The following is a 24,892-nucleotide window of genomic DNA, read 5'->3' on the forward strand; positions in this document are numbered from 1 at the left end:
AACTGTTTTCTATATGAATGAGTCCATTACAGTAAACTCTCAGTTAACAGGAACTCAAGCAACTGGCACTCTCATGCAACCAGCAAAAAAAATAAATCGAAGAAACACAGTACAATTTTCATGTTTTGCACTTTGTGCCCCCCCCCCCCGACACATACACACACACAAATCTACCTTAAGTTTTTATAGTCTGAGTTTTAAAAAGGAAGGTAGGAACTAATTCCCTCTCTCTCCAACCTGAGAACAAGTCAAACCAAACAAATAGGATAGGGTACAGTAAGGCCTATTTTTGATAGAAACTACAGTTATCTGGCATCTGCCAATCCCCATGGGTGCCAGTTACCGAAGGTTTACTGTAGTCTTTTCTTCATCAAGTGAGACATTGTCAATAGTGTTTTTAAATTTTGAGACCGCTAAGAACACCGTTGTTGCTCTTGATTGCTTTTTGGTCCCAGTCTTCACACTGATGTGATATTTGGTCTGTGGTTCTCTCTGCTTACCTTATGGCAACAGGGCTGCATTTCCTAGACCTCTGTTGGTTCCACTGCTGCAGTTGAGCATACTTGTTAAAGATGATGTTTGAAAGCCATTGCTTGTAAAATGACCTACTGTTTGTTGAACATTCAAATGGGGCTTATACCAATTTGGTGCAGAGTTCCATGGGATTTTCTCTTCATTAAGTAGATTACGTACCTACGTTTTTGGGCATTTGTCTGTTCAGAAGTTAGGCTGCCAAGAGGGATATATTGTCATCCTTGTAGGCCATGCAGGGTACTCATTCTCTTAACCTTGCTATTACACAGATAGTAGTTTTGCTGTTATTTCTTTTTGTTAGCTATTCTGTATAGTGTGCATGTGTGTCCCATGCAGTTTTTTTAATTCATTTGTATGCAGTAAAGAATTTCAGCTTGCATATCAGAACGCAGCTAGATCAGCAAGTCCGGGTCTTGAAAATGTCAAGCATGCAAGGCTTCCATCATACAAAATGTTATCCTAGTTACAACTTCAGATTTATTACGTGTTTTTTTTTTTTTTTTTTTTTTGTTTTCTTTTTTTTTTTTTGCCTGTTTTCTTCAGCTGCTATAATTCACCATTCTAGCACAGAAAGCATGAACTTTGGGCATCTACTAACACCTTTTGTTTAATGTTCAGCAGTAACCCAAACAGTATCAAAAGCTTTGGCAAGAGATGTTGAAAATCTGTATTGTCCATATCTCTCAGCTGTCCAGATTTTCACAGAAGGTCCAGATTTTTGTCTCATATTTTTGGTCTGGTCCTCAAAAAAATGTGTGGTTTTCTAGCAGATTCAGCGAGGACTGAATTCACTAAATAACGACAGACATTCAAGTTTCAGATTTCATATCCTTCAGAAAATGCATGTTAACACAAAACCTTTTATTTTAGCAACTTTCTAAGTTTATAAGAGCAATGTTTAAAATTGCCTGTAGTTTTGGGCCTTTGTCCTTTGTTTTTTGTGCTAAAAGGTTGAGAGAGATGGTATTGTCATGCTGTACTTTAATCAAAAATTGCTTTTTTCTAGTATTTCTATCTGCAAATGACGCAAATACAGTACTGAGAAGGAACCCAAGAGCAAACTATGCATTTGAAGAAATTAAACAAGGGAATATTGAGAGGGAATGCATGGAAGAACTGTGTACTTATGAGGAAGCAAGAGAAGCTTTTGAAAATAATGAAAAAACTGTAAGTTTTTTTTTTAGCTGTTATGATCATTAATCAGTAATGTCATTGAAGGGTTGCAGGAATAGCATTTTCATACAAAGTCAATGTCTGTCTGTGAAGGATTGATCGGTGGTTGCAGTTACAACCACCCCTCCCCCAGATTACCTCTGGTACAGGAGACCAGTTTAAGACATAGGCTGGGATTCAAAAATATGAGCTGGATCTGTTTATGTACTGAAGTTAAGTACATTGTACTCTGCCATGAAAAAAATTGATTCAGAGACATGTTTGGCCACAATGGGGAAGATCTCATTATTGGCTAATTTGCATGTGTCTAAATCTTCCATATTTTCCTGCATGTTAAAATGCCTTTTTGGCAGTGATTACCACTGAAAACCCATGCGTTGTGGTGTCACAGGACCCCCCCCCATTCACTGTCACCCTAACACAGACATCCACGTAACACTACTACCCGAAAAATACCTGAGCAGACAGACTCACTCTCCCATTTTCGCATACTCACTCACTCACTCTTTCTTTCTTTCTTTCTTTCTTTCTTTCTTTCTTTCTGTCGCTCTCTCATCCCCCCCCCCACCTAACCCCGTATGTGACCACCCAGGCAGAGAACACTGCATAGACGGTTATCATTTATTCCACCCACTCAGACACACACACCTGTCTCTACACACTGATCTTCCCTAAACTTACTTGTGACGAGCTCTGTCCCATTGACTATAGTGGGGCACCACAACATTTTGGCAGAGATGATCATCACTGCAGGCTGTGCTAATTTTGCAGGCAAATGGTTTTCTGACTTGATTGGCAGCATAAATTACATATTGAAAACATTACGTTTCTGGGGAGAGTACATGGCTAATTAGTATTAGCTGCACCCCCAGAATGTGTCATTATCTTACAGTGTGGCAGGCAAGACGAACCACCAGGGCTTCACTTCTGACTGTAGAAAGTCATTGTTGTGTGATTCATTCAAAATCAGAAACGTTTATTGTGAGGGGTTGACCTGTCAACCCTTTCTGAATCCTAGACGTAATTCGGTCAGCGCTAAAAGCGCAGTTCCTTCAGGAATGAGAGAGCATGTTTCCAGAACCAAGATGCCATCCTTTGCAGATCCGTATTGCCACCTAGCTGGTATTGGTTAATGTAGTAATAAGCTTCTGTCTGGCTAGGAGGACTGACTTTATAGCAGCACTTTCTTAAGGAGAGGTATTTTGAGAAACTGAAGTGGTGGAAGACCTGAGAGATGTCAAGTTAACTGACAGGATTACTTGGAGTGGCTGTAGGTAAATGGAGAAAAGTGATTTCTTAAAACCGTAATAAATTACCTGACTAGTAAGGAATGTTAAGCTAGAGCAACTTAACTTTTGGTCGCATACTAAGGATAGGCCAAAATATAGGTATTTTTGTTAATTTAGTCAAGATATAAGCTTCAATATATTTTGCACTAAGTAGTAGGATGACTAATGCTAAGGCTGCAGTACCCTGCATTGATTTGTAGTAGTTTTTTTAGACATATGTAGTTAAGAACGTAGTGTATTTATTTGTTTCCAACTGCAGAAAGTGATTGGTCGGTTTAATAAATTAATGGTGATCATGTTAAGGAATATTGTAAGACGGCACACGTCAACCAACAGTGAGCCTGCCTGCAGTGGAGCTAGGGTTTGTGGAGGTTCTTCCCTTATGGCCTAGCAATGGTTTCTAATGATCAAGAGGCTCTTATCTCTAAGATGCACATAGACATTGAGGCTTCCTCACCTTTCAGGTCCCTGGATGATCTGTTCTTTGAAAATGCTGTCAGATTGGTGCAGTCCCCCATGGACTGCCTTTTGGATTTTACCCCCCCCCCCAAAAAAAAAAATCCTGAATGAGTATCTGGGGATGGAGGAAAACAAGCGATGGGTCATCGTACCCAAGAAGCTTGACAGTGTCCAGATTCAGCTCCCATAAAAACGTCTGCTTTCATGAGTCCTCCTTGAGCATTTTAGGACAGACGTCTGTGATTTATTTGGTCCATTGCAGATTCCAAAGATCAAATCACCCTTCCACCCCATCAATGAAAAGAGTCCTAGAATTTGGACATGTTGGGCTTTTGAGGGCGCTCTTATGTGCTGATTGCTGACATCCCTCAAATATCTGTCTTGTCTGTGTATCTGTGTCCTTCTGTGTCACTGTTGCAGTATTTGGTGCAGAAGGCATGTCTTGCCCTGGGCAGCTCATCACTCAGCCTGTATAGATAAGCGTAAAAGCGATCTTGTTTGTGCCTTATGTTAATTTATACCCCAGTGCACAGACCATAGGGTGTAAAAGGGATGTGGAACTTCTTTTGCTGTCAGTCCAAACGCTGTTGTTGCCAGTTGGCTTGAACATTTTGTTGCTGTACTGAATATCTAGCAACACACGATAAGTGCCCTGTTAGAGTTCTTATTTATTTTAATTCTTGAATTTTCTTTCTTGGTTTTAAATTTTCCCTTCTCAGTCTGCTACTGAGAAGGTCCTACATACCTTGGATTTGGACAGACAGCTCGGGTAATATTTGTATAAAACTAGGACTGTTCGTAGGTCTGATCAGCTTTCTGTTTCCTTTCATACCAGGTCATTGGGTTTGGCTGCTTCTAAGCAAACCATCTCCTCCTGGATATATAAGGCCATTTCCTTTTGTTCTTTTCATGGCAAGTCTCTGTCTGCTTCTCTTAGAGCTCATTACACTAGAGTTGTTGCCTCCTCTGATGCCTTCTTCAAGGGGTTGGACACTACTTCCATCCTTGAAGCTGCTACTTGGTCTTCCATGCATATCTTTACTAAGTATTATAAGCTGGATATGGTTTCTAGGGCCAGAGCAGTTTTTGCTGAAACCATTTTATGCGGGTTTGTTGAGAACTTTTCTCAGCTGTTCACCTCCCATTCTGTTTCGTTAGCTTTTTTTACGCTCCCTTCTGTACTAAATACTGCAATAGTGATATAAAAGGACATAGCACAGATCTTACCATAACCATAACTGTCCTTCTTTTCACTGTTGCAGTAACCGCTCCCTCCCTCCAACCCCCTCTTGTTTTTTTTTTCCTTTTGGATGTAAATAGACTCCTTTGTCCTATGACAACTGTTCTCTTTTGGGGCAGTTCATTTCTAGGTAGTTGTGTCCGTATGTCCCTCTTATGCCCTACATTCTGTGCGGGGAGCATAAATGTGATGTACAGCACAAACAAAATTACTTTTAAGCTTATCTGTACTGGACAAATGACAGATCGCCCCAGATGGGGCATCCCTTCTGTACAGAATACTGCAACAGTGAAGAGAAGGACATCTACTGATGTCCTTCAATGATGCATCTGCAGTCACAACATATGGGTTATCCTGCCTCAGGCAGCCCTTCGGTCGGCCGGATTCCAAAGTCTGGGTCTGGCCTCGGCTGATGTCGCACTTCACCCGACGTCATAGTATAAAGGCATCAGCAGACGCCATTTTCCTCAGTCTTTCTTGCCGCGCGGTGCCCGAAGCAGAAGCTGTTCACAAGTGCCGGTCGGTCAGATCCAGAGATTTCAGCTACCGAAGACTTCTAAAAAAGCTAAGTACCCCGTTGGGGACTCTTTCTTGCCTCAGCCGATGTCAGACAAAGTAAATAATTGTTTAACTTGTGGGAAACAAATACCTCATAAGGATTTCCACTCTTACTGCCTTCCTTGCTTAGGCCCAGACCACAACGTATCAGCTTGTTTAGCCTGTGCTTCCTTCAACCGACGGACACTTAGACGTCGGTCGGAGTTTGCAGAAGAGTTTTTGGTTCCGCTTTTGCATATAAAATGCCGTCGGAGACTCCGACTACACTTTTAGCCAAAAAACGCAAGGAAAAGGACAGACACTCGCGGCCCGCGGTTTCGGCTGAAACCACGGTTAGGCCTACCGCGAGTGTCTCGGTTTCGGCTGAAACAGAGTCCTCGGTTCTTCCTTCTGCCAAAAGCATGCCTCCGACAACCGAGGCCACAGAGGCCCCGGCTGAGTCGGCTACAGAAATTCCTACCAAAGAAACAGGCGCACAAGAATTGTCCGACACCATTCCGTTGGATATCTCTACTCCTGCACGTGGGGCAGCTAGACCCCCTGCTTCTATGTCTATTAAGGCCTTCTCCAGGGCTAAAGCAGCTAAAATTTCCAAGGCCTTACCAACAAAAGCTTCCTCTCACAGACCTTCCTCAAGTTCTCAGATTCTCAGCCTTGCTGAGGACCTTATATCTCTGATTAGGGGATCCCAACCTCACCCAGACAGGGCCTCACAACCTCCTCCTGAAAAAAGGCCTAGGACTGAACCCCCTGAACCTCTCTCCTCTGACTATTCCTCGGATGGATCAGATTTATCAGACCATAAGGAAGGGCCATACTCACCTTATGAGGATTCGGATGCAGAAGACTCAATTCCTTCTGCCTCCCCCCCCCAGAAGAATTTTCCTTTGGGGAGACTTTACACTCAATGAGGGAACACTTTCAATGGCAGGGTCAGGATTTTTCTGATTCTAGGAAAAGGCCAAGGACTTTTTTACACTTGCCACAACATAGGCCTTTAGCCATACCACCTGTACTATCAGTTGTTGATGATGCATACAATGATGCCAGTTCTGCCCCTGATTCTCTTCCCCCGGCCCCTGCCAAACCTGACAGATATTACAGGGTCCCGGATTCTCACTTCCACTTGTATAAGGCCCATGCTGCAGACCCAGAAACTATTTCTCAGGGCCCAAAGGGTGTTGCAGCTGCCACTGTCAAAAACCCCCTACCCTCTGAAAGAGAGTCAAGAGCATTAGAGAGATGGGGTAAAAAGGTTTATACATCTGCTACTCTTTCTGCCAGGGCTTTAAACTGTCAATTTCACATGATACAGTACCAGGAATTTTTGTTAGATTTAGATCAGCTGAATAAAAAGCTTTCCTCTCCTGAGCCTTTAGACCTGTACGCCTCCCCACTCAACCACCAACTGAAGAAATTCTGCTCAAGAGAATACCACCCACAAGCCTGGAGGGTGGACTCCCTTTCTTTCAGCTGGAAGGCCCTGACAGTTTATGCCTTTCCACCTCTCTCATTGATGTACAAAGTTCTACTGAAGATCAGGGAGGAACAGCCAAAGGTGATTCTAACAGCTCCAGACTGGCAAAGGCAGCATTGGTACCCGCTACTGAGAAGCATGTCTCGGACGAACTCATGGCCTCTACCTCTATGGCCTTTACTTCTAACGCAGAACAACTACAAGACCCTGCATCCAAACTTGAAAACGCTGCAGCTAACTGCCTGGAAAATTGCATAAAACAAAACCAAACTGTTTTATCTCAGAGGGTCAAGGACATTATCCTGGAGGCTCGCAGACCCTCCACAAGAAAAACATACTTAGCCAAATGGAAGAGATTCCTCATTTGGAGTGCATCAAAGGGAACAAATGTCTCACTGGCAAACCTAGCACACATCCTAGAATACTTAGCAGAACTGTTCCACAATGGCCTGTCCTATTCTTCCATTAATATTCATGCTTCAGCAATTTCAGCAGAGTACAACATAGATCCTCCTATCTTCTCTCACCTTCTCCTCAGACAATTTTTAAGAGGGATCAAAAATGTAAAACCTCCAAGGAAACCACCTCTGCCTGCATGGGATCTCAATTTTGTGCTGGAAAAATTAACACTTCCCCCTTTTGAACCAGCAGCATCAGCAGACTTAACAGTTCTTATCTTGGAAAACTGCTTTCCTTCTGGCAATCACTTCAGCAAGAAGGGTATCCGAGTTACAGGTATTAATGGCAGTGCAGCCTTTCCTTATCTTTCACCAGGATAGAGTGTCTCTGAGAACCAATCCTACTTTCATGCCAAAGGTGGTATCCAGGGTATCCTTGAACCAAGCTATTAATTTACCTACGTTCTTCCCTAACCCACAGAACAGGGGGGAAAAACTGTTGCACACCTTGGATGTACACAGACAACTGCGCTACTATCTGGACAGAACTAAAACCAGCAGAAAAACTGACCAGCTTCTGGTAGCATATGCAACAGGAGTGCAAGGAAAAGCAATTTCCAAACAGACAATTTCAAAATGGATAGGAAATTGCATTCGATTCTGCTACTCTTTTCATGGAAAGACAACTCCTGAAAATATCAGGCCTCACTCCACAAAAGCCACAGCCACCACTACAGCTTTCCCTACGAGTGGCTACCAAAGACATTTTAGAAGCTGCTACTTGGAGCTCCGTGCATACATTTGCCAAGCATTACAATCTTCCTTTATACTCCAGATCCCAAGCAGGTTTTGCAACTGCAGTTTTGCAGGGGATCTTAACTACACCATCATTACCTTAGTGCCTGCTCCCCCAGTTTGGCTATGGTATTCTACCCATATGTTATGACTGCAGATGCATCCTTGAAGGACATAGTACAGTTTTGTACCTACCATAAATGTAGATGTCCGATAGGTATGCATCTGCAGTCAGGATTACCCACCCTCCTTCCCCTCTGTAGTATTCCTAGGGTGCTTACCCCTCTTTTAGCTAGCTGGGGGAATCTATTATGGTGTATTTGTTTGTATGTATATATGTATATATATATATATATTTTGCTTTCTACTGTTTGGAATTTTCTACATTTATCCAAATTTAGCCTTCCTAGAGGGCACCTGGCATCTGGGGCAAGAAACACTGAGGAAAATGGCGTCGGCTGATGCCTTTATACCCCAGGAGCTATGACGTCGGGTGAAGTGCGACATCAGCCGAGGCCAGACCCATGCTTTGGAATCCGGCCGACCGAAGGGCTGCTTGAGGCAGGACAACCCATATGTTATGACTGCAGATGCATACCTATCGGACATCTACATTTATGGTAGGTACAAAACTGTACTTTATAGAGAGATTTTACACAATTGTATTGTCTTAGTGTACAGGACATTAGAGAAACTGGCAGCAGTTTCTAGTTATTTGGTCAAGTAATAGTTTTCTAAAACACTTAGTGTAGCATTTTGCATTGAGTTTCCTTGTAGCTGCTGTAAATTTTATTGTTCTGATTGGGCTTGAACAGAGGACAAATAAGACATCTGCAGTAAAATAAGACTGGTTCCTGTACATGATAGCATAACTTAAGCTCACCTCTTCCTCCAAGGGTGATCCTCAATAGGCTATCTTTACCCTTTCAAGGAAGGTGTCCTTTTTGGGTAAGTGTCAAGGAATTTTTCAAGGAACTCCTTAAAAAGAAATGGGTGCTAATGATATTTGTGGAGCTGCGTGATGCCTACTAGTAGGTTCTGCAGCTTTTGTCAGACCAGTTCACTTCAGTCTCCTATCCTTGTAAAATGAGGAAAGTCCGTGAGCAGTAGATGGCTTTGTTGACATCCCCCCCCCACCCCCCCCCACACACACACACACACACACACAAACTGGAGAGAGGCCCGGCAATTACAGCATTGACAGCTCTTCCTGACTGGTTTGAGTGCATTTCTGAGATTATACATGTTTGGAGAATTTTACATAGGGTTCTCTCTGTAAGAAGAGGTATAGGATGTTCTTCATATTGTTCACTGTTGTAGTGCTAATTCTTGGGACATTTGCAACAGAAGGCAGAGCTTCTTACCCATAACCTGGACATGATGATAAGGATATTACCAGTGCCATCTTCCATTCTTTCATGCTACATTTTGGGAAAGGAAAATCCATGGTCAGTATGATTATAGTGAGTCTTTAGTGTTGGATCAACTTGACTTCTTAGCTTGTTGAGTTATGTCTTTAGGATGCCAGCTATTACTTCTGTTTGTTGTAAAATGCTATTTGTCAGGCATTGGGCTACATGATGTCCTTCAAGGTAGCATCTGCAGTCTTATGGTCAAATGCTTAAAAAGACCGACACGACCGGCGGCCTGCCGGGTTCGAGTTGCTAAACGCTTTTTAGACAAAGGATTTTTGCGTACAAATCAGGTCAAACTCCTCCGACTACCAATTCGGTTAAATCCGAAGAAACTACTGAGGCACCTGTAAGCTTTGTTGAATCGGCCTCCGAAGTTTTGGCTTCAATCGACGCGTTTTTTACCTTGTAAATAACACCATCCCTTTGCCTAGGCTACCCCACCACGTGATGCTTGGGTTGCCTCCTGCTTTGGTGCAGCTGTGAAGTTTGCCAGTGCCTGTTAGCCCCCCACTGCAGGCCAGTGCCTGTTGGCCCAGCACACAGGCTGCAGGATCTAACCATGTCTAAATTGGCTCCTGCTGTTGATTTACAGACAGGGTTGCCACCCCCTAAGAAAAGAGTTCTGGGGCCTCAGCCCCCAGAAAAGAGATCTAGGATGATTCCTGGAAGACCAGTGTCCTAGCAGCCACTCAAGAGATGACTGTGAGCAGGGCCAATTCAGCCAGAGGCGAGCCTCAATTCCTGAAGCCTCTCCATCTAGAGAATGACTTGGCCTCTGCAGATACCCTACATGGAAGTTTCCTTTGCTACCTTACACCACCCCTGAAGAACAATTGTCTAAAGGCTTGTTCCATTTCTGCACTTACTAAGCCATAGCCCATTAACTTCAACTTCCAATGCAGGAAAATTAGCCACTTCCAGTAAATGATGTTGTGGAGCCAATATTTTATGACATTTCTTATGCTCCTGATACTTTCCTGGGGTAGCCCTCTGTCAACAGGGAAGATTTTATCACTTACCAGCTGTCCATCACCACTACAGGGCCTCCTGCAGTGCCCTAGACACCTTCATATCCCAGCTGCCTCAACACCCCTGCCTCACATACAGCACAGATCAGGAGAAGGCTGAACTATAATCCACTACCTCTCTTCGACCTGGAAGTAAACTGTCAAAAACTCTCTAGCCTTACCAGAGTTTAGTCTTACTTAAGACAAGGAGTACCAGTCTAAGCTAGAAGCTGTCCCATCTGATGAATCAGTTAATCAAGAATAAGGCCTCTGATGAAGCTTTAGAAGTTTAATATGTTTTAGAAATTTAAAATAACAGCCACTCCTGAGATAATTCCTTTGATAAAATTGCCAATAAAAATATGTTTTGCCTATTATGAGAGCCATGACCATGGTTAGTGATAAGAAGGTATGCATGGGATTCCATGTTAAAGGCAACTGTCAACAGTATGAGCCTATGGATAAAATGCTCTAGAGAACATGGCCAGCTCAGCAAGTACAGATGCTCAAATGCATAAAAGAAAGCTGAAGAAAAGGCAACCAGGTAAAATACAGGTTTCTTGCAGGTTCAGCCCAAAAGGTGTAGCAAAAACTTTGGTCGCCAACATCATCTCTTAACAAGACTCCTCAAGAGAATACAGAGGCAGGAACAGACAATTTAGAGGCAGAAAAAAATCCAGATTTCAGTGCCTAAGCAATTTTTAAGGGGCAGGAATCAATCGAGGAGGAGACACAAAATCAATCAAGAGTGCAGGACTACTACAGTGCGAAGGCAGGCACAATCCAGCACAGGGAGCACAGACAATAACCTTATTTTTGAGGTTAGCCACAAGAATAAAAAGAACACTGTATCAAACAAAGAAAAGGCGAGACCAAACAGCAACTATAAAAACTATTCATACCCACAAAAAGAAAAAGTAAAAGAGGAATGCAGAACAAAAACAGAAAATCAAAACAGGGAAGCTCAAAAACTCAATGCAAATTAGGAAAGATGTACCAAGCTCCAAAAAGAAAACCCAAGACAGTCCCAAAGTGGCAGAACTTGTGCAAGAAAGAAAAGTTAAAGACCTAAGGAGAAAAAACAGGAGAAGAATATTCCTTGGCTCCGCCTTAACAAATACATCAATGTCCCAAAAGAAAAATGTTGAGAAATACTGCAGACAACCTTGTAATCACTGCTAGTAACTTCAAATGACAGGTTCTACCATCCTTCAAAATGGCTGACTGCATCCGGTAAGACTTCTCCTTAATTGCGGAGAGATGGCACTGCACTTTGAAGATCTCAGAGATTGCATACCTACATTTCTTGCTTTGAATATCTACCATTGCCAGAGTGGAATCAAAAATGCCTGACATCAGTAATCGAGAGCATTGTATAAGCACCTATTGAAATTTATGTTATCTCTGGACGCTGAAGCAATACATATGACACATAAAGCAAAGTGACAACTGATCTACAAAAGCCCATACATTACTCTTCAAAGATACACAGTCAATGTACAAAACCCAACAAACATACTCAAGCAGTAAAGAACATACAAAGAAGTTGGCTGACTACAAGCCAAAACAAAATGGCAATTTGGTGCAGTTGGACACAGTGCATCCAAACCTAACAAAGCAGAACAAAAAAACAAAACACAAAGTAACAAAAGTCTTGCTAACCACAGCACAACAAAAAAATCGCTGCCATACTCTGGGCCTTCTTGGCAAGCGGAAATCAAAGCATGCAAAACACAAAGAATGCTTGAAGTCACAGCTTCACCTAAGCTTATGGTCCCAAAACTCCACTAATCCAACAGGACCGTAGTGGTGACTAAAAGCATGCCAGCTCAAGCAGGCCAGTGGGCACCAGGCTCAAGCCTGCCAAACAATCCCAGGCACACCCTTCACTAAATCCACGCCCATTCCACATCTGGGGCAAGACCGAGGCTTAGGCATCTCATGTTGGACAAATGCATACATAAATTACCTGCACACTCTGGCCGTAGAAATGCCAACTGTAAAACTAAATGCATTCCTCAAGACTAAACCTCAGAATGATCTCAACAATGATATGGAGGACCACATAACAGTAGGACAGACAACACCACAGTCATTTTCCACACCAACAACAAGGATGTCATCTGTGACCTTGACCAGAACAATAACACTCTGACTTGGTTTACAATATAACTCTGAGCTGTTTATCCAGTTACAGGCAGTGTTTGTGCGGCAAAAGAGCAGAACCACCTCTTTGCTCACGAGTACATGCTACTGCCGACGAACCGAAACAAAGGAAATAAGAAACATAGAATAGACCAATGGGATGCTGGGACTGCCATTCACTCAATCACCATTTCAACACTCAAATACTCAAAAAAAAAATGGAAACTTGAGACCCACCAAGGACCATAGAAGGTGGACTCTAAATTCCGACAGCATCCTTGACTGCATATGCATTTCTTGAAAATTCCTATCCTTCACAAGGATACTCCTGAAAGCTAAGGGCGTCAAGGATAATCCTGGAGAGCTCCGTAGGACAACACTCACAACTGCATTGCTGAGGAGGGAGTCTATCTCGGGGTGAGAAATCACCAATTGCCCATTGCTGATTATATGTCCACCACAAACAAATTCCAACACCCCAAACCTAAATCAACATGCAGCAAACAACCTGGACAACACAGCAGCAACTAAAACAGAGACGCAGACAAAAGGTTAAAGACATTACCTCAGAAGAGGCCCGCAGACCAAAGACAAGAAGGAAAGAAGCAGGAAAAAAAAGAAGGATGGAAAAAAAGAGGAAATGGGAGTACTAAATAGTGGAATAACAGACTGGAGTAATTATATGGCTTTGCATACAGGTACTTCTACTCCTGGGTCGCTCCAGAGCATCTCCATCAGCCTCAGCAGAATTTCAAGAGAATTTCCATCATTTTCCATTTGTCGCATCAAGCAGTTCTACTCACACTCAGTCCTCAAGACCTCTGGGGAAAAAACCCTCCTAGGGATGAACCAACCTCCTTGACCTGCACTGCCACTCAGGGACTAAAATTGACACTCTGAACCATTTGAACCAGCCACAACAGCAGATCTTCAACACCAATCATGGAAAACTATACTTCTACTGACAGGGTTTTCAGCAAGCAGGGAGAGATGGCACAGGCGGAGGGCCCTAATCAACTTTCAAGATCTCTAATCTTCCATCAAGACTCATGACAACATGCCTAACATTTTATCAGAAGGTGGTATCCAGTTTCCCAGTAAACCCACCTACCCACCTTTCACAATTCTTTCACCTAACAGGGAAAGACTGCTGCATACCTTGAATGTACAGCATAGATGGAAGCCTGGCTAATACTACCTGGACAGAAAAAAGGTAAACTGTCCAGCTTTGAAGCTTTTAGTAGCCTATGCAGCAGGAGGAAGGGAAGGAAAAGTTTCCAAACAGACAATCTCCCAAAGATAAAGGAAATCTAAAAAGGAAAAGGCAAACCCTAGAATGGAAACACTCCCCAGAAAACAGACTACAAGACTCACAAGCTACAGGGCGCTTTCCACAAGGACATTACTTAGAACCACTACTTGGAGGCTACTTGGACCTCGGCTACTGCATTATAGCAGCATACTATACTGCACATCCCTTCTAGAGGTACTCACTGCTGTACCCTGTAAGGGATCACTGCTGTACTACACCACTATCTAATATTTTTTTATTCCTCCACCCTATCCTGGCTGGTTGTTATGATATGATATGCTACATTGAATTGATGAAGGGACTACCTTAGTTTGTACACACCATAAATGTAGATGTCATGACAGGATGAGCATCTGCTGCAGTCAGGCTCCCACCCCTTCTCCTTCCTACTGTGGTACTCCTAGGTACCCTCCTATTAGCTAGCTGGAAAGTCTCTTATCTCTATGTGTTTTGTTGTTTGTATATAATACAGTATTTTGTGTTTTGTTTTTACTTTTTTTTTTTACTTTTGGAAACATGGGCATTTATCAAAATTTTTTCTTTCAAGGCTCTGGGGCATCTGGGGCAAAAAAAAAAGAAAAAGGGCTGATGCTGATGATGCTTACCCGACCAAGACCAGCAGAGATGACGTGAAGTGCGACATCAGCCCGGCAGCACTGAGACTTTTGAATCCGGCAGACCGAAGGGCTGCCTGACGACAGGACAACCCATTTGTTATGACTGCAGATGCTATCCTGTTCGGACATCTACATTTATGGTAGGTACAAAACTGTACTTTATCTAAAGTTGCAAAGTGCATCTCTTAACAGACACATTTCCCACCAAGACTTTGTAGGTACCGTTTCCTATCTGGGCTCAGAGCATAGCATCTTCTCTTGTGTCATTGTGAGAAGTTGGGTCAGAAGACCCATCAAAAGGAGATCAGAAGACATTTCAAGATTTTTTAATTAAAAAAAAAAGGGGGGGGGGCGTGCACCTTTGCAACAACCCAGGTTATCTACAAATGTTCCATTTAGAAAATGTAGAGAAGCACCTGTGTGAGAAAGAGATGCTGGGGTCTGACAACGTACCATTCTAGTTCCAAGATCTCTCTAGGCCCAAGGGCATCTCATTTGGTAAGAAGCTTTTGCAGCACCTGTCCAAGACACCAGCTTGAACTGAGGCCCCCTGGCATTATGCCGTGAAGTGAAAAGAAAACATATCCTCCTGAGCAGAAGCCCTTTATCTGCAGGGCGATCTAGATGCTGAGGTTGACAAGCAGTATGCTCTCTGTTTGTATGCGAAAGGTGCCCATAGTTTCCAAACTGATGTCTTCCCTGCCCACCTGTGAACCAAGACTTTGCATATGACCACTACCCATAATAGCATACCCAAGATATCTAAACTTCATATAACTGCCATCCTGTCCCAGTACTCATTGACTGGTGTAGGATTTCATATTCTTTCTCAAAAATTTCTAGATGGTAACAAATCAGCTATCATTGACACCCAAGTAAGATATTGAGAACTCCTGTGTTTACCAGAGGATAAACTTCAGTGTTTCCTTTTATTATTGAAGTGTTGTAGGAGGCATTCAGAAGTGCATTTTTGTAAATGGATTGCCAGACCCCACAAAGCTTGACTGTTTCCATAGGATCAGCAAATACATTTTTCAAAACGAACCCAAAACAAAAAAAAAAAAAAAAACAATTAATACTAATGGAAAAAGCAGACCTGGAACACTTTTTCAAAACTATGATGCACCGTAAAATCCAACCAGTATTTTATTGATGCTTCTTGGTACCTCTGCCAATATGCCTTCAAATGGGAATATATTTTCAGCATCAACACATTACTTTAAGTACATTTTCAAAATCACTATGGTGTGAATTAACAACTCATTAGTACCAATTAAACAATTACATTTGATTTAGCAGAACCTACATTTTTTAAAGTGACTGTGCAACTATATGATGAAGTGCATGTGTAGACTACCCTTTAATAAATACGATGAAATGGGAATGCAGGATCACCAAGAGTTGTACTCTAAATACTAAAAATACAATTTGATGACTGTGTACCATAAACTTAATTATACATACATACCCAAAGATAAGATCACCCTATATATATATATATATATATATATATATATATATATATATATATCAATAAATAGCTTTTACACAATACATAAATGCATTTGATATATATTTGTTTAATTCCGGATTCAACCCCCTAGGGTTTAATGTATTGAAATTAATAATAAATTTAGCTTCCAAATTGTTTAATGCATGAGAGAAATTTCCCCTTGTGTTGCAACGGTTTGGCTAAAATGCCAAAAAGTAGACTGGCTGCTGAACCCCCATGGGCCATGTGGAAAGTGGTAAGCTACAGGGCTTTCAAGTCTGTTGTTTCTAATGTCTCCCAGATGTTCTAATATTCTATTTTTAACCATCCTCCTAGTCTGTCCCACATACTATCTGGTTGGGTATATATGAAGAATCAATAAAATACTGGTTGGAATTTACGGTGCATCATGGCTTTGAAAAAGTGTTCAGGGTCTGCTTTTTCCATTCAGTTGGTATTAATTGTTTTCCCAGGATCATGGAATCCTGCATGTGTCTGTACAACAACCTGACTACTGGTCCATTTGTCTCTGGACAGCAAGATATCTTCTGTAGCTTCATCGAAGAATCCCATCTCCAGAGAAAGGGAAAGTAGACTACCTGACCTGTAGGTGAAGTTTACACTGCTGCACTTAGGTGAAGTTTGCACTGCTGCCATTCAGGCCTTTCAGGGCTTTCAGTTGTCAGACAGATGCTGAAGTTCCAAGGGACACTCCTGTATCAACCTAAGGCCAAGAAAGAGAAGACTGAGAGCACACAGCTTCGAGAGATGAAGTGCTGAAACTTTGCAGTCTATCCATAGAGGTGACAAGTAGTCTGTCAAGTGTGGCTATAATGCAGTGGATGCATTATGCCAGTTGGCAAGCTGTGGGGTCCGTTATTTGGAGAGTTGCATCTTTTAAGGCTGCAGCATCTGTCAGAGCATGAGAAGACTTGGCTTCGTAATGCCTTATTGGACAAGGAGCTGCTGTTTGGAACCCTGGCTGATTAGGCATTAAAAGCTGGAGGAAAAGGGAAAGATTATGCAAACGGTAGTTTAATTCCCGATACAGAGAGTAAAACCTGTCATAGGTAGGTACTAGGATATTGGCCCTAGGGCCTATATAAGCCTAGCCAAAAAGGTACCGTGGCGTTCGCCACCCAAGAAAATTATTTTCCTGTACCCCTGTCGAGCAGAGCCACAGAGGTGATCCCCGGGGTGAATTTCCTATTTCCCATCCAATCATCAAGATTTTTCTTGAGTGCTAATGAGGAGCTTTGATATAGATAGGTAGTTTGTTCCAGAGTATGGGAAGTGACTGGGACAGGAATCTGTCCCTCCAGCATGTTCTGTTTATTGTGGTGACTAGGTTTAGGTCCCTAGACCATGTAGCTCGGAGGGGATTGGGATTTCTTTAAGTAGAGTATGTCCAACAGCTTTGGGTTTGACATTGCTTTGTCTCTTAGGCAGAGATCGCCACTGAGTAGGCGATATGCGACAAGAGTAAAGCTGGAGTTTTTTGAGACTGTCTGCGTAAGGCATCTGTTAGAGGCTGGTAATCCTCTTTGTGAGGTATTTCTGTGGCTTTTCCAGTTGTAGCTGTCTTGCGAAGTACATACCAAAAGGGGTGTTGTAGTCTATAATGGGTCTAATGAGTGACTAGTAGAGGGGAACAATGACCTCTTTTTTTTTTTTTCCTGGATGAGAAACCTTTTGTGATGAGGTGTGCCACACAGAAGGATTTCCTGACTACTGTGGCAATGTGATTATCAAAGGAGAGACTACTGTCCACCTGTGTCCCAAGGTCTCATCACACTTTAGGTGTTAAGTAGACTACCACCTATGTGGGTAGTTCATGGGTACAGAGTTTTTACCCAAGGTGGTGACCGTGCACATTTTGGCACTGAGCTTGAGGCCATGGCTTTGACACCAGGCATCTGTCTCAGTAAAGCCCTTTCGTAGGATGTCCACATCGTTAGGAGTTTCGATTATGGCTCCTAGATTGCAGTCATCTGTGAACTTCGTTAGCCAAAGACCTTCTGTGTTAGCCTGTACTTCAGAGAAGTAGATACCAAACAGGAGAGGACCCAGGACTGAACCCTGTGGTACTCCACTTGTCACTGGATTGAAGTCAGATTTGAAGTCTGCTACTTTCACAGTGTGGGTTCTATCAGTGAGCCAGTTGGCAACCCATCTTGTGACATAGGGATTTATACCTAGTTTAGTGAGTTTATCTATAATTCCAGAGTGGGGGATGGTGTCGAAAGCCTTGACTAGATCTAGATAGGCTATGTGAACAACCTTACCCTCCTCTGTGGCTTTGGGGACTGCTTCAAAGAAGTCGATCAGGTTTAGGAGACATGAGCTGCCTTTTACAAACCCGAACTGGGCGGGGTCCAGAGTTTGGAGGTTATCAGTGTCTTTGTGTATAAGTTCCATGATAATACGTTCCATGGCCTTGCAGACCAGGCTAATCGGGCGGTAGTTCCTGGGGTCCGTGGTGGCTCCCCCTTTGTGGAATGGGATAACAGTCGCTGTGCGCCGTTCAGTGGGCACAAAGCCTGAGATGAAGCTATGATTGAACATGGTGCTTAGGTGGGGTGCCAGTTAGTTCTGTAGTTTGTGTAGAACACAGCCTGGGATGTTGTCAGGTCCCATGGATGCTGTGTTCTTGGCTTTGGAGAGTTTTATCTGTGTAACTGTGATTACAGGATCTTTACATTCTTTCGGTATAGAGATGGGCCCTTTTGGGGGGGTGAGAGGGGGGTAAAGTTAGCACTGAACCTGTCTGCCAAGATGTTGGCAATATCAGTTGGTTCTGCATATTTAGTGCCATTGTGCTGTAACTCAGAGCAGATCTGAGTGTTGCTATTGAGATTCTGACACTGCTATAGAATGCTTTGTGGTTGTCTTTAGAATCAATGTCGATTTTGTTTTCGTAACTAGCTTTGGAGGATTTTATGAGGGATCTCAGCTTCTTACTGAGGCTAACCAGGGAGTTCCTCCAATCATGGGATTTTACTCTTTTTTTTTTTTTTTTTCCAAAAGTTTCTTCTGTTGTAGAGTTTGTTTATGTAGGGGACCACGATTGGCTTCCTTTCTTTGGAGGATAGCATATCTGTTCTGTTAGGGATAGCACGATCCATGCACTCATGTAAGTGCTTATAAAGTGCATTTGTGTAGGATTCAGCAGTCGTACCTCTGTTGTCCATCTTCATGGGTGTCGTGAAGTTTGCCCCTTCTGTCTTGAGAAGCTTGAAGTTGGCTTTGGAGAAATTGTTTACTGTGGTTTCCCTAATGGGGGATGGGATGTCCCACTAGAACTTGTCCTTCTTGCCAGAGGCAAGATAAAGGGAAGTAGCCTGAGGGAAAGAAGGACCATTTCAGAAGAAAATGTAATCTGACAAAAAGCTGAAGACTGGGAGCCCTCAGGGCCAAGACACTTGAATGGAACACTGGACATTACACAGCTCTTCCACTCACCTGTCCCTCAAGACTCACCTCAGCCCACTCCTAGCCCATCTTTCAATCTCCTCACAAATCCCCTGGCAGTTGCAGCTCACATGCAGTTAACAGTAGTCACAGTCTTCCCATTTGTGGATGACTGTCTCCATGTATCTACCATGAGGGAATTGTCAGTATAGCCAAGGGACTACTTCAGCCTTTTTGGTATGTGTGGAGATCTGTGAACACTGTAAAATCCCAGCTGGAACCATTGCAAAATCTGGGTATATTTATAGGTTGCCATCTGGGTACCATTTAAAAATATGTAAAGATTACCTCAAGACAGACTCCTTTCTTTGCAGTCAGTGTTCTTTTGCACCACCCTGCACCATCTGCTGCTCTGATTCTCAAAGTATTAGGCCCCATGGCAGCAAAGATTTGTCCTGTCCCCTTTGCAAGGTGTTACACAAGAGTTCTTCACTGGGCTCTCAGAATTCATTGGCCTCGGCTAGAAGAAGACACAGATCAGGTTATATCTTTAACCAAAATATGCCAGTCCCATCTACTATGGTGGCTACATCTACCCAGTCTGATCAAAACGTATCCCTTTGCTTCTCCTCTACTCTGAGCCTTGGTCAGTATGGCTGCATTTATTCCTGGAGTGACAGGGACATTGTTTAGGGCAAATAGTCCAAATGACATGGACTCAACAGGAGGCTAATATGTGCATCATCCTACTGGGAATGACAGTAGGTCTTCTAAGATTGCAACTTTAAGAACACCTCCACCAGGGTGCAGTAGCTGTCCACACACAGTACATCAGTGGTGTGGTATGTCAGCAAGTGATGGGAACCAGATGATGTACCCTGTATCAGGAAGCCATGTGAATTAGGGAATGGGCAATGCTGTCTAGATTTTCTTGTAACAATGAACATTTCTATATCCGTCAAGTTTCTAGAAGCAGGCTCGGTAGATACATTTGGATGCCACATGAGTAGTCCCTCAATCCAGTCACAGGATGAATGGTATTCTGTTTCTTGGGGAATGCCTTTGTGTTACCCCTTTGCATCTCCATCCATCACCAAGTTCAGCAACTTTCTTCCTCATCCTGTCCAGGCAAACTAGATGGGAGGTGAATTTATCTGTAATATAGATAGAAACACTGCCTCCTGGCTTGCAAGGCTACAGTGCTTTCCACACCTTCAGACCGTAAAAACGAACATGTGAAAACCAAAGGAGGTGGTCCAACTACTCCGTAATGCTAGGTTGAAGAACTGTTAACACGGGGGGGGGACTGATCAATGGGGTACTTAATGGATGGCTATTGCTGCATTTTATTTATTTTTTTGCTGATGGTTTAATAAGTCAAGCTAACTAGCAGTATTTCTTGGACTGGAAAGTACTAAGAATGAAGACTACAACTGTATCTAAGGGAAAAATTGACAAATATATCTGTCCGGCTATGGCACACAATTGCTGGACAGTTTAACGCAGCAGAAAAATAGCAGTGAGACAATAAAAAAAAAACATTTTAGACAGCAAGGAGATGCTAAAGAATGTTTTAAACAGCAGCTTCTGGTCCAGGCAACTGTAGTTCTCCCTTTCGTTTGGAAATGTCCACAAACTTCTTCACAGACTGGATCAACTTACACATGAACAGGGTTATTTGATGCACCCCAGCATCAGTCAACTTGAGATGGCTGCCTTGATGATGGAATCATAATTCCTTTTAGGCACCTGTTTACTGAGGATGTGCAGCAGGTACTAATGGAAGAAAGCCTGCTACCAGAAAATCATATATTATCAAATGGAAAATGTTTTCTAGTTTGTGCCAGCAACATGTTCAGCACCCATTCAGAGATGGTTGTTCTCTGGTTCTGTAGTATTTGTGTGAGTTGCTCTCCTGTGACCTTCCTTATTCCTCTGTCAGGGTTCATTTAAATGCCATTTCAGCATATCTGTCCATGGACCCTCCTCTTTCAATGCAATCTCTTGTTAAAACGTTCATGAACGGAGCTTTGCATAAGCGGCCAACAAGAAAACTGGTTGCCCCTCCTTGGGATCTTAAATGTGTGTAAGAGAAGCTAAGACTTGCTCCTTGTGAACCAGCAGATGTTCTTCGTGTTTCACTGTTGCAGTCATAACTGTAGGGTACTCCTGCCGGCAGGCAGCCCGAGGTCGGCCAGAATATCAAAGTCTGGGTCCGTCGTCGGCTGTATCAGCAAGTACCCTGACGTCAGAACGCATGGGTATAAAGCTGACAGCCGACGCCATCTTCCCCAGTCTTTCTTGCCGTGCGGTGCAAAGCAGTTCGCTAGTTGTTGGTTGGCGTTTTCAAGACAATGTGGTGCAATTGTAGTTGGTCCGAAGTTTTCTACTTCTCTTCTCAAAGCTAAGTACCCCGTTGGGGAAACCTTTTTCTTGCTCCTCCGATGTCAGAAAAAGTTAATAATTGTGTATCGTGTGGAAAACAAATACCCCATAAAGATTTCCACTCTTACTGTCTACCTTGCTTAGGCCCTGACCACGATGTTTCTTGCTGTCAGTTCTGTGCCAGGTTTAATTCTCGCACTATCAAGCGTAGGTACGATTGGGCCTTGAATTACTTCGGTAGACTAATTATAGAATGTCGTTGGATACTTTACTGACTACCGGAATACAGAAGAAATGCAAAGACAAGGACAGGCCTCCGAGGTCCAAACAGGATGCTTTGCAGCCGGAGCCAGCTTCGGGTTCGGCGGTCGTCAGTGAGGCGCTTTTGCAGCCCTTGTCGTCCACCACTTCAGAACCGATGGCCGACACGGACTCCCATGGGGAGCCATCTAGGCCTAGTAATTTGTCTGCTGCAGGACCTTCGGACGTCGCTCCTTCAGATGGGTCCGGAACCGTTGTGCAGGTACCGGCTTCTGAGGGGGTCTTCAGGCCTTCACATAGCCTTTGTCTTTGTGGAAATAGTAATAAGTCAAAGACACCTGTTAAACCCAGACAAGCTTCTTCGGATTCAGCTCCTAAGACTCAGAAGCAATTACTACGGATGGCTGAGGATTTATTAACTATGATTAGGGGCTCTCACCCTCCTCCTGAGAAAAGGCCTAGACAGGATATCCCTTATGATTCCTCTGATCAGGCTTCTGTATCTTCAGTTTCTTCCTCTGATCAGGATTACTCTTTTCCTCCTTATGAGGATTCGGATTCAGAGGATTCTGTTCCCTCTGCCTCTCCCCCTGAAGATTTCTCTTTTGGGGAAACCTTGCAAGAGATGAGGGAGCATTTTCATTGGGAAGGTCAGGATTATTCTGCTTCCAAAAAGAGACTTAGGGAATTTCTTCTTCTCCCTCAACACAGGCCTTTAGCTATTCCTCCTGTACTTGACATTGTGGATGATGCCTTCTCTGAAGCTAATTTGAATCCTGATTCCATGCCGCCTGCTCCTTCTAAGCCTGATAGATTTTACAGGGTCCCTGATTCCCATCAATTCTTATTTAATAACCCTTCTGCTGATCCTGAAACTATTTCGCAGGGTTCCAAGGCTGCTAAGGCCGCCTCCTCTAAGAATCCTATCCCCTCTGAAAAGGATTCTCGTGCCTTGGACAGGTGGGGCAAAAAGGTTTATACTTCAGCTACCCTTTCTATTAGAGCTTTAAATTGCCAGTTTCACATGTTTAAGTATCAACAGATGTCCTTCAAGGATGCATCTGCAGTCATAACATATGGGTTGTCCTGCCTCAGGCAGCCCTTCGGTCGGCCGGATTCCAAAGTCTGGGTCTGGCCTCGGCTGATGTCGCACTTTCCCCGACGTCAGAGCTTCTGAGGTATAAAGGCATCAGCCGACGCCATTTTCCTCAGTCTTTCTTGCCGCGCAGTGCCCGAAGCAGAAGCTGTTCGCAAGTGCTGGTCGGTCAGATCCAGAGATTTCAGCTACCGAAGACTTCGAAAAAAGCTAAGTACCCCATTGGGGACTCTTTCTTGCCTCAGCCGATGTCAGACAAAGTAAATAATTGTTTAACTTGTGGGAAACAAATACCTCATAAGGATTTCCATTCTTACTGCCTTCCTTGCTTAGGCCCAGACCACGATGTATCAGCTTGTTTAGCCTGTGCCTCCTTCAACCGACGGACTCTTAGACGTCGGTCGGAGTTTGCAGAAGACTTTTTTGGAACCGATTTTGCTTATAAAATGCCGTCAGACTCCGACTACGCATATGGCCAAAAAACGCAAGGAAAAGGACCGACACTCGCGGCCCGCGGTTTCGGCTGAAACCACGGCTTGGCCTACCGCGAGTGTCTCGGTTTCGGCTGAAACCGAGCCCTCGGTTCTTACTACGACCGAAACCATACTTCTGACAACCGAAGCCAGAGACGCCCCGGCTGAGTCAGCTTCAGAACTCCCTACCGAAGCTAGTACTCAGGAATTGTCCGACACCATTCCTTTGGACATTTCTACCCCTGCACGTGGGGCAGCTAGGCCCCCAGCTTCTATGTCTATTAAGGCCTTCTCCAGGGCTAAAGCTGCCAAACTTTCAAAAGCTTTGCCTGCCAAATCTACTTCACAGAGGCCTTCCTCAAGTTCTCAGATTCTCAGTCTTGCTGAGGACCTTATATCCTTAATTAGGGGTTCCCAACCTCACCCAGACAGGGCCTCCCAACCTCCACCAGACAAAAGGCCCAGGACTGATCCTTCTGAACCTCTCTCCTCTGATTACTCCACGGATGGATCTGATTTGTCAGACCATCAGGAAGGGGCCTACTCGCCTTATGAGGATTCAGATGCAGAAGATTCTATTCCTTCGGCCTCCCCACCTGAAGAATTTTCCTTTGGGGAGACTTTACACTCCACGAGGGAGCACTTTCAATGGCAGGGTCAGGATTTCTCTGTTTCTAGAAAAAGATTAAGGACCTTTTTGCATTTGCCCCAGCATAGGCCCTTAGCCATACCACCTGTTCTAACTGTAATTGATGATGTGTATAATGATGTCAGCACTGCACCTGATTCTCTTCCCCCGGCCCCTGCCAAACCTGACAGATATTACAGGGTCCCGGATTCTCACTTCCACCTGTATAAAGCCCATGCTGCAGACCCAGAAACTATTTCTCAGGGCCCAAAAGGGGTTGCAGCTGCTACTGCCAAAAATCCCCTACCCTCTGAAAGAGAGTCTAGGCATTAGAGAGATGGGGTAAAAAGGTTTATACTTCTGCTACTCTTTCTGCCAGGGCATTAAACTGTCAATTCCATATGATACAGTACCAAGAATTTTTGTTAGATCAGCTGAATAAGAAGCTTTCTTCTCCTGAACCTTTAGACCATAAATCCCTTCAGGATTTGGTACACAACTCTCAGCAGGTCAGTAATCATTTCTTAAAATGTGGCTATGATGCACTGGAGGCTTCATTTAGATCAGCTATGACTGGGGCAGTAATTCGTAGGCATGCCTGGCTAAAAGAGCAATCCTTGCCAGACCATGTCAAGGCTAAACTCTTTGATGCTCCAATGGAGAAACAAAATTTATTTGGCTCCCCTGCACAGGAGATTCTAAAGAAGGTGGAAGAAAAAGCAAAATC

General features: G+C 43.5%; 1 protein-coding gene across 1 annotated transcript in view; it reads left to right on the forward strand.

The window, feature by feature from the left end:
* PRRG1 (proline rich and Gla domain 1) overlaps window positions 1–24,892 on the forward strand; it is a 368,260-nt gene that overhangs the window by 250,812 nt on the left and 92,556 nt on the right. Inside the window, exon 3 of the mRNA XM_044072406.1 lies at window positions 1,541–1,701. Coding sequence (XP_043928341.1) covers window positions 1,541–1,701 — 161 coding nt within the window. The remainder of the gene's footprint in view (window positions 1–1,540; window positions 1,702–24,892) is intronic.

This window comes from Protopterus annectens, chromosome 5.part0, assembly GCF_019279795.1.
Source record: "Protopterus annectens isolate FY-2018-M chromosome 5.part0, PAN1.0, whole genome shotgun sequence".
Classification (NCBI taxonomy): Eukaryota; Metazoa; Chordata; order Ceratodontiformes; family Protopteridae; genus Protopterus; species Protopterus annectens.